The sequence below is a fragment of the Typopeltis vanoorti genome, chromosome 5 (assembly GCF_054136105.1).
Source record: "Typopeltis vanoorti isolate ZY-2024b chromosome 5, IOZ_Tvanoo_1.0, whole genome shotgun sequence".
Lineage (NCBI taxonomy): Eukaryota > Metazoa > Arthropoda > Arachnida > Uropygi > Thelyphonidae > Typopeltis > Typopeltis vanoorti.
In genome coordinates this window covers 67,149,437-67,160,195 of record NC_143553.1, presented here as the reverse complement: position 1 = coordinate 67,160,195, position 10,759 = coordinate 67,149,437, and the positions used below count along the sequence as shown (strand labels likewise).

Sequence of the window (10,759 nt, the reverse complement as noted above, 5' to 3'; positions counted from 1 at the left end):
CCACAGCCAGTCAGTTGGCTAGGCGGAGATGTACTACTACTACTTTAAACCTATAAGAGAGTGAAAGCTAGGTTCGTATACGTTTGGCATGTTGACTGTAATACTTTTGTTCTCATTACAAAATTTTAATTTTTCATTACTGTTAAAGTTAATGAAAAGATGTTAACTGAAAACCGAAATACTCACTGAAGTAGTTGAACTAGGACATGTGATGTGCTTCTTCCTTTTTTTGTGCACTTAATCCTCCTTTATAATAAACAGAAAAAAAAATATAATTAATTTAAACAAAATGATAAATATCGTGTAATTATTATGATTTGCATAAAAGCTCCGAGTGAAGTAGCATGAACGAAAACTTTATGCTGTTTTAGAAAAATACGTAGAGTTGGGTAGGTGGGTGATAATTTATTTTAAAGAAGAAATTATTAAATCAGTGGGGGAAACAGCAGCCAGAAACCACTAGGATTTATTTTTATTTTATTTCATCATTTTTCCCCTTAAAAATCATTTTGGTACCACCAGAAATTTTCTTAAAATTCACACTTTATTGAGAAACTGTTAAGTAAGATATGTGAGTTCTTTGGGATTTTCCAGGGTCAAAGTCTCGGCTCTGATGTTACCATTTGAAATCAGTCAGTTTGTTTATATTAAAAATTGTTGGATTTCTTCATGAATGCCAGACTTCTCCAGGAAATGTAGAGACTTCTCATTCTCATTAACAATTTAAGTACGTGTTGCACAATGAACTTGACATGTGGCGTTTCTGTATTCCAATCAGCCAATGAGAGTCACCGCTCCCGTACACTCCCGCAAGGCGGAGCAAATACATTCCATGTATGGTTTCGGTCTTTATAGGGAGCTGTCAGTCTCTTTCCATCCAACAGTTCCTTTACATTCCTGACGCTGGTCGTGCGTGACATATTTTCTCCTTTAGCACTTACGGATTCAACTTATATTTTAAGATGGTTGTTGGAAACAGAAGACAGGTTAGTTTTAAAATATATTCAAATTTTTTTTCATATTTTCTTTTCAATTAATTAATTTATTGAAGTAAATGAGATTTTGAATGAATGCAGTTATATTCATAACTTTAAGTGAGATTCCAGCATTCATTTCTGGCGGAAAGCTATGAAATCATGCTCTAACTCTCACCTTTCCATACGTCTGATCGTCGTTTACATTAGCAACATCAAAACAAAGTGATTTCGTACTTCCTGTCCAGTAACCTGTATTCCTTGTCCTGATTTACATAGGTCGGGGCTATTAAAATGTCGAAACGTTAGTGCAGTTCCGTTCGGCTGATTAATACCACATTAAGTTCAAGCACAAACTTTCCACTCTTAGCACACATTCGGAACTTGATATTACAGCCCCCTCGTGATTCTAAGAGTGCATTGGCCCGCCTCATCAACCTGATTTAACCACATGGAAGGTCGAATGGATAAAATTCTCCATCAACTATGTATATGGTGACAAAAAAAATTGAATGACTGAAAATGAATGGATATTGTATTAAATGCGTTTTCTCAGTAGGTTTTATCGTAAACTAATTCTTCTAAGTGACTACAACTCTGGCTACGGCAGTGTTATGCCTGTGAAAATCATCCATTCATCTCTCTCTCTCCCTATTTTGATTTCCATACTTATAAGCTGCTAACTGTAGCACGTTTCTCCACTGAGGTGGATAGTATGTAATACCTGATAAGAAATTATATTGCTCTTCACATCTGTTTTATCCTAGTGTAAGCAAGCTATTTTTGCGAAGTATCATCACGACTAGCTACTTGCATAATAAGAGTTGACTTCACTAGAAGTTCGGCTATAATAGTATAAAATAATAAGAATATAACAATTGCTTTATTCAGATTTATTTCCGTTGTTTAGAATAAATTTTCCTCCCCTTTTCCTGTAACTTAGTCTATATATTCAGTTTAATGGCAATAAGTTTTTTTTTCAGCCTTTCGCTCACTCACCTACGATATTATAATCATAAAAAATCATTAAAAACAAGGGCAGGATATTATAAAAATAGGATAGGCTAATAGTCAACATTCCTATGGTCAGAAAATTGAATATATTTAACTTTAAAAAAAAAAGTGAACCAGATTATGAGTATACATTTTTCCTAGAATCGAGAACCATCTTCATTAAATTGTTGTTATACTTACTCGAGATTGGCAAGAAATCCAGAAGCAATGGAAATAAGGTTTTAATAGCCTACATTTCATTTCGTCTTTCCAGTTTTCTTCTCAGGCTCAGAAAATGAAAATTCCCGTTCATTGTAAAAAAAGCAGTTTCCTCTTTTGGCATTAACATTTCACTTGTAATAGCATATTTTTTACAAGTTAACTTAGTATTATTAATATTATTAATAACATTAGGATGAGTATGCATTATTCATGACAAAAATAGATGATGTCTCATCTTAGTACGTTTGTTTTTTCAGAATGAGGCGTATTTATTTTTACACTTTAGTACTGTAAAAATGTTACTTTCGAATAGCATAAATGTCTAATTACTTGAACAGTCTTCTTCTAATAAATGGTAAAAGAGAGGGGGGGGGAGCAATTTACTGATTTCTTTAGGTAGCTCGATATTATGGTGAAATATGTGAAGTGTGCACATTTACAGCAATTGAATTCTCAACTATACATTGCATATTCACGAATACAGCACTAATTATCAGAATTATAAACATATAAATTTACTTTTGAATGACAAAAGATTGGCAACCTATAAAATATAATACTATGAGTAGATATTGGATGAGATAATTTGGAGCTCGCTCTAGAGACCAAATGTAGTCATTTTTAATAACCATTTCGGTGTCCAGTAAGCAGGCACTTAGTCTCACACCCAGTAACGAAGATCATCTACTGCCTAAAATAACCATACCATAGTGAGATTCGAATCTACAGCATGTTGGTTGCAAAGCAAAGTGTTTTAAATGTGAGTCCCACCTACGAAAGGTTGCAAACGTATAGCACATTAGTATACTCTGAAAGGACAACTGTTAGATAATCCGGAAATTCTACTCTAGATACCAGGCATGACTTTGTGTTCAAGCCTTCAAATAGTAGTGATATCATACCGTAACAATGAAACATGTCTACCATCTAAAGACTTTTACAAACATTCATGCTACAGGACGATTCGAACCCATAAACTCATTGGATGAAGAGCAGACGTTATCCACTCTGTCATTACAAATACAGAAAATAACCAGACCGACTTTTATCCTACTTAATTTCTTTTAAAACGGAAAAGGGAGTTAAAAATAAGAATTACACTGTCAACTGAATATACACTTTTTTTGGATTAAAAAAAAATCATTTAGGAAATTTTTTTCTCCTATACTTTGTTGAATATTAATAACCAACTTCGATAGATGGCTGAAAGTGCTGCTTCTTTTACTTCAAATCTGACATTCATAATTTGTTTACAATTTAGATTATTTAATGCTAAAGGCAAAACAAGTACTGTTTTTGCCTTTAATGCCAAAGGCTATACTTGTCTTTCAATTTCCTGATCGATGTGTTGACAATATAATTTGTAGTTTTTTTTTTTTTCCAAGTATACCGTGCTTTTATTATATCCAAAGAAATTTTTCCTGTGCACAGGTATAATGACAATTGTTTTTAGTCATGCATTTCATTCGTTTGAATCCATCATTTAAATCTCATTTAACTAAATATCAAAACTCGCATAACTAGTGTTTTCGGGATGTGAAGAAACCAGAAGCTATGTTACCATGTTTTCCCTTCGAAATATTCAGATTTTTGAAAATCATTGGTTCTCATATATATATAAGCGAATTGATTGAGTGATTGATCTGTAATATGTTTTCATGTGTGGTTACGCAAATTCAATTCATGTGACCCAAGGGTCATGTACGAACACGTGGAGACAGCACTATTGATGACCTTGAATGAAAGCATGGCACGTAGCCAAGCTCACTGACGTAGAAGAGCTTCTATGACATGAAGGCGCCTGATGGGATCACGTGCCTTGCTATGTCTATAGTAGCCCTGTTATAGATACGGAAGATTCTTGTCACCCACTTAATTTAATCTGCCGCTCTTTCTCTCGCTCTTTTTGATTAGAACTATAAACTATCACCATTCCAAAAAAAGAAAAAAAAAAAAAAAGAAATTAACTCATCAGTCTCGCTTCTAAAGAAACCATGCAACTACTTTTGTCACCGGATCCTTGTCCTTCCCCGGATGGGACATTTCCTGATTTCATTACCAGCTGCACGTTTCTGAGGCCCTGGAAGTTGCTACTGTGTAAATCTAGCTTTTCCTCATATATATTTCAGCGTTGTCGTACATGAGTATAGGAAACACGTTTGCCGCTAACCTTCCACCCCGTTGTTTTAATTTAGTTTATTTCTATATAGATCAAGACCGAGATGTTTAAAATTTTGAAGAAAATTAAAATTTTAATTAACATTTTGTAGTGATAACAATTTTTACTGAAAAAAAAAGACGACATTAGAATTAAATCATTTGAATATTTGTAAAACTGTTACCAAGTAAAAGGGGGGGGGGGACAGACTAGAAGCTGATAGTTCTTGATAAATGAAATGCAACCTGAAATACATTTACCACAACCCTGGAATGCCAGACAGGTTTTTTACCCCAAGATGTCTGTCCTTAGCTATTCTGTATATTTACTATGCAGGTCAAAGGATTTATTTTCAGTTCTCTTAACCTTCTTTTATATCAAATGCCTCTGAAGTTATGAAGTGATTTAATTAAATGGGTTATTAATTTTTTTTATTCGACTTAGCAGCAATTTTCTAAATAGCATTGACGAGAACTATCAAAAATTTTATAAATTTATAAACTGAGCAGATTAAAAAACTAAGAGTGTTTTTTTTTAACAAGATGTGAAAACAAAAACATCGTTAAAATCCTCTGTTTGGCCGAGATACTTTATTTGTCATATAGTACTGTAGAATTCCAACTCAACAGAGCCAAGGCGGTTTTAGAAATAAACAACAATATACTTTAAATTATATATTTAGTTTAATCCTTTATCCCAGTATAAGCAAACAAAATTTTCGCTTGAAGTATCTTCAGGACGGGAGCTAGAAGTGGCAAAGGTGGAACTGAGTTATGATCACATTCGTTAGTATCCCATAATGGAAAGCACATCTCCTTGCGGACATTTCTAATGCTATGCATTACGGGAAGGGTCACTACCCAGACCGGTTTCGACCTTTATTGAGGTCTCTTCAGTGGGAGCCAGAACCAGAGGTGATACCAAGGTTGAAGCAATGCAGAAGTCCTATTTCCATATGCCAGTTGCCAAAAGGTGTCACACCTCATTATTAAATCACTCTGGATTAGAGAAATATGTTGGAAGTTTTTTCACTTGGTTAGACTATAAATTATATAGTTTAATCCTTTATCCAAGTGAAAGCAAACAAAGTTTTCACTTGAAGTATCTTCAGGACGGGGGCTACTCGTGGCAAAGGTGGACTGAGTTCTGATCACTTTCGTTAGTATCCCATAATGGAAAGCACATCTCCTTGCGGACATTTATAATGCTATGCATTATCGGAAGGGTCACTACCTAGACCGGTTTCGACCTTTATTGAGGTCTCTTCAGTGGGAACCAGATCCAGAGGTGATACCAAGGTTGAAGCAATGCAGAAGTCATTATGGGATACTAACGAAAGTGATCAGAACTCAGTCTACCTTTGCCACGAATTGCCCCAGTCCTGAAGATACTTCAGGCACAAACTTTGTTTGCTTAGACCTGGATAAAGGATTAAACTAAATATATAATTTATGGTCTAACGAAGTGAAAAAAAACTTCCAACAATATACTTTTTTATAAAGGCTTCAAATGCATTTTTAACATTTAAATTCACCGATACAAGAAGCCGAATGTTTGCAGTAATACTTTATATATGAAACATTTATATTTAGCTTTATATTATAACATTTTTTTTAAAAATATATGTATATGTACTCATGGCTAATTTTGATGTGAACATTGTTTATGTATGCTTGTAGAAGGGGAGGTGTGAAATTTATAAAATATTTTAAGGGGACTTAAGGTATAAAGCTTTAGAAACCTCTAAAATAGTTTATAATAAAACAAAAATCACATTAAAAAATAGTGTCCATGGACACCAACACAGATTCGACCTTAAATACGTTTCTGCTAAATAAATATCGATAAAAATAAATAAATCATATATTAATATTTTTACATTAACATTGTCAAGTGAAGAGGAACGTCTTGTCTTCATACATGCACAGCCAAGCTTACCAAATACTGTATTCGCCTTGATCATCATCATCAACAACCATGGGTCCAATGCCCGTAGGTGTCTGCTGCCATCGAGATATGATTCTTCCATTGCATTCTATTTTGTGCAAGATGACTCAGTTTGTATATAGAGTTCCCGCACCATTTGATGATGTCATCGCCCCATTCTCTGTTTGGTCTTCCTCTTTTGTTCTTTCCTTCAATCATTCCAAACAGCAACGTTTTTAATTTTCTCTCATCATTCATTCTACATATATGGCCAAATAGACGTAGTTTCCTTTTGATTATTTTCTGGATCAGGTTTTTGTTGTATTCGTCTGTAGATTTCCTCATTGTTCACTTTCTGTGTCCAGCTTATTCTCAAGATCTTTCTATAGCATTTCCTCTCAAATGCGAATATCAGATTCTCTCAGGAATACCCAGGCCTCGCATCCATAGAACATGCTGCTGAAGATATATGTTTCTACAATGCGTAGTTTAGTTTGCATCTTTATAGTCCGGCTCTTCCATATTTTGTCCATGGCTTTTAAAATAGTTGTTGCTCTGGCTATTCTAATTTTTATCTCTTTTTTGGGGATCCAAGTCATGTGGCATCCAAGATATGTGAAGTGTTCCACATTTTCCAGTTGAAATCTGTCTATTGTAACTCTGTTCAGTAACTCCCATTGTCCGAATATCATTGTTTTAGTTTTTCAAAGTTGACATTTAGTTCATGTCTTTTTCCTTCTGTGTATAGTGTTTGCAATGTCTGTTCCAGCCTTGCTGCGTCTTCTTCAATCAGGACGATGTCATCTGCAAAGTAGAGGTAGTTTATTCTCATGCCATTTATTGAAATGCCTCCACCTTTTTCTTTAATTTTATCTAGTGTTATTTAATCTTATCTTATTCTTCTTGATACTAGCAATTAAACATAAAGTTATACGGCATGCAGAAGTTTTCATTTAATTTAACTCATATGTGATATGATATTTTAATTCCAATTCAGTTTAATTCTGTTTTTCATTGCTATTCAGTTTTATTTATAATTCTTAACCAAAAAAGGCAATGATGCAAATTCATGATTCTCTGCTTCATTAGTTGCATTCGTTTCAAACATCATATGAAAGGCGAAAAGAGTTGGCAACTCATTCGCTCCATCAAAACCTTACAGGCTGCTTGTTTATTTCTTTTTTTAAGATAAGCGCCTCTATATGTGAAAGCAAGCGTTTTTCAAATATGCTGGTGCATGCAGAGGCAAATCCTGCTCGGAACACGTTCTATTAGCTTTCAGAAGTTAAAACGTTGTTTAGTTTAGTTGTTCGTTGCGAATTGTGGGGACTGATTATTTGCAATTGGCACGAGAGAAAGTAGCACGGACTGGTTGAGTGTCATGTAAGAATACGGCAGCCATTTTGGTGCTTTTCTGATAATTTTAATGTCTTGGAGAAGTAATTCAGGTAGTGGTAAGCCCTGGAAAAAGAAGAGGAGACGGAAAGAGGAAAATTGATGTGTCTGACTGATAAAATGAATCAAATTATTAGATCGGTAAGAGATCTAGAAAAGTTATTCTTGACTAAGCTGCCATTACGGATTAAGGATTCATTCTGGTCCATCTTCAAGTGAAACAGCAGCTATGATCCTCTCCTTTAAAAAAAAAAAAAATAAATAAATAAAAATAAAAATAATGAAATTTCATGAAAACCAGATTACTCTTAGGAGTAACAAAATCTGCTTTTTAATATATGCTGAAAGAAACTTTGAATTTAGGTGGTTAGTGATTCCACACAATTCAAGACCCGCTTGTGATGAGATGAAGAAATTATAATATCGAATCACTACGGGACGGACAGTGGACTTGGCTAATTTCGCATGTTTGGCAAAATTGAGAGAGAGAGAAGGAAGATGAGTGCGGCCTTAGCTCACACTCGCTCAGCATACCGAATTATCTTAAAATGGCAAACTAAGTATGTTAACACCATTACATTCAGAAAAATACGTATACTACACTATAGGACCTTGTAGTTTATGCTGCCTAATTTTAACCAGAATGAAAATAACTGCACACAGCGCGCAAATGTTTGTAGATGCCAATGAACATTTCATCAAAATCCGCAGAGCCAAAGTCACTATATTATACGCTCACAGACAGATGTAGAATCGCTTCTAGATCAAATTATGAAAGTCCTTGGTTGGCATATTATTTTTCGTATATGGCAGTGGTGTTCAACCTTTTTTACTACGCGAGCTACTTTTCTATAAAAAGTTATTCGGCGATCTATCGAAAAAGAGTTGATCGCCGAATAACTTATATATATATATATATATAAGTTATTCGGCGATCTACTCTTTTATATAGATCACGTTTCCGCAACCTGATATCTGATGACGCACAAATAAACAACTAAAATTAAATAACTAAAAAAATACACAGCTAAAAACTTTATTTGTGTATTTAAAAATTTATTTATCACTTTTGATTATTTTAATACAACAAAAAAAAAACAAATATATTGGAATAAAATATTTATTTCTCTATTTTGGAAAACCAAATTTAGAAAAAACAACAGATTAAGGTGAAATGGATTATTGATAAAAGATACAATCATTTCAGTTTTATTAAAATTTTTAAATCTTGAATTTATTTCTTTCTCAATTAATTCTATTTCACGAATAAATTCTTTTAAATCATAGAGAAGCATTTCTTGATTTTGTTCAAAAAATTTTAATAAATATGGGAGATGTCTAAATTCGCGGTCATTTATATTTTTCTTTAATAAAAGTAGGTATTGTTGGAAAGTTTTTATTGAACTTAACATGTCAATTAAATTTTTATCTTTATCTTGTAACTCTAAATTTAAATTGCTTAATTTCGTACAGAAATCTACTAAAAATTATAAGTGTAACAACCATCTTTTATCACTCAATTGTGGACAAATATCTCCTCTTTCATCAAGAAAAATTTTTATATCGTTAATTAGTATAAAAAATCTTTCTAAAAATTGACTTCTGCTGAGTCAGCGAACATTATTGTACAACAGAAGTTCCCTATCATCATCTGCCTGTAATTTAAATAGCTGCCGTAGCAGGGCTTTTCCTCGAACAGAATTTACAATTTTAAATGTAATATCCAATCTTTTGTGTTTAATCTTTTACTACACAGTACTTGTTGGTGAATAATACAGTGGTACGTTAAAAATCTGGATATTTGTCATCGTTTTTACATAATGAAATGAAGCCTGATTTATTACCTATCACTGCAGGAGCACCATCAGTAGTAATAGACACAAGTTTTAAAAGCGGAAGTTTGTGTTGTTTCACAAATTCATCAAATGCCAAAAAAATGCCTTCTCTCCTAGTCCTTCCAAATAATGGTATAATTTTCAAAAGTTCTTCTTTACTTGAATAATCTTGAAATACGATGCGAATAAATACTATTAACTGAGCAATATCAGTGAAATCATTTGATTCATCAAACTGTAATGAAAACGCAACACACTGGTGAATGTGTGACATTAACCTGGCCTGGAAACTTTTCTCCGGTAATTGGAACTCTTCTTTTCGGCAATTTGAAACCTTGTCTGCGACCTAGAAGTAGTCTCTCTCTCTCTCTGGCGACATCTCGAACCGAGAAGCTCCTTTCTGGAAACTGGAAACTCCTCTCTCAAGCAACGTGGATCCGGGCAGTCTCTCTGACGGCGACTCTGGACTGGGCGGCCTCCTCTCTGACAGCAATTCTGGAACCGGGACTCCTGCTTGCTTCAGTCCCTTTTTATTAGGCCTCCTTTGAGACCTCGCATGAAGTTTGGAAGCTCCCAAAGAACCAGTATGAGTCTTTCATCTTAAGTTTCAAGTTCGGCAGGCCTTTTGTTTTAGTCCGCTTTCTTTTGATTGTAAATTGCCGGCCATCTGAAAGTTGTTTGAATTCTTTCTGACTGACTTCGAAGATGTTCACACTTAGAGCCTGCAAGCCTTTCTCATACATACAAGTTTCAATAACAATCTTTCTAATGCCGCCATGTACAGCTTCGGCAACAAAAACATTGCCTTTGTTTTTAACACTCTAACATATTCTTATTAAAGCAGTATATACAGTTAGCTTCAAAAGAGTTATTTACAAAAATATCTAATACAAACTATACCCAGACAAACAAAGTTTATTTTTTTACAATATTCACATGGGATTTAACCGAAGTAAAAAATCGATGTAATGTGCTTTGGAATATTTAATATTTAAGCTACAATCGAATTTTTACACTTTGCTTGTAATCGTATTCACTCGGTTCGCTGTTTGACTTCCACTGATCCAAATTAATTCATTTACCCGGACTTATAAGAAAATTACTGATTTGACAAATTTAACGAAAAATAAATAAACAATAGCAATGCACTTAAAGCGAATTAAAAACAATACAAAATAATGATAAATAAAATATTATGTTTTCAGTTTTAATTAAATTTGTAAGTAAGGAGGAATACACAAGAGATCGACCAAAAA

At 33.7% G+C, this 10,759-nt stretch overlaps 1 protein-coding gene across 1 annotated transcript in view; it reads left to right on the top strand.

Moving 5' to 3' along the window:
• Positions 1-859: 859 nt before the first annotated feature.
• Positions 860-10,759, top strand: part of LOC150106492 (hexokinase-2-like) — a 65,283-nt gene continuing 55,383 nt past the window's right edge. Inside the window, exon 1 of the mRNA XM_090393154.1 lies at positions 860-986. Coding sequence (XP_090249280.1) covers positions 963-986 — 24 coding nt within the window. The 5' untranslated portion in view covers positions 860-962. The remainder of the gene's footprint in view (positions 987-10,759) is intronic.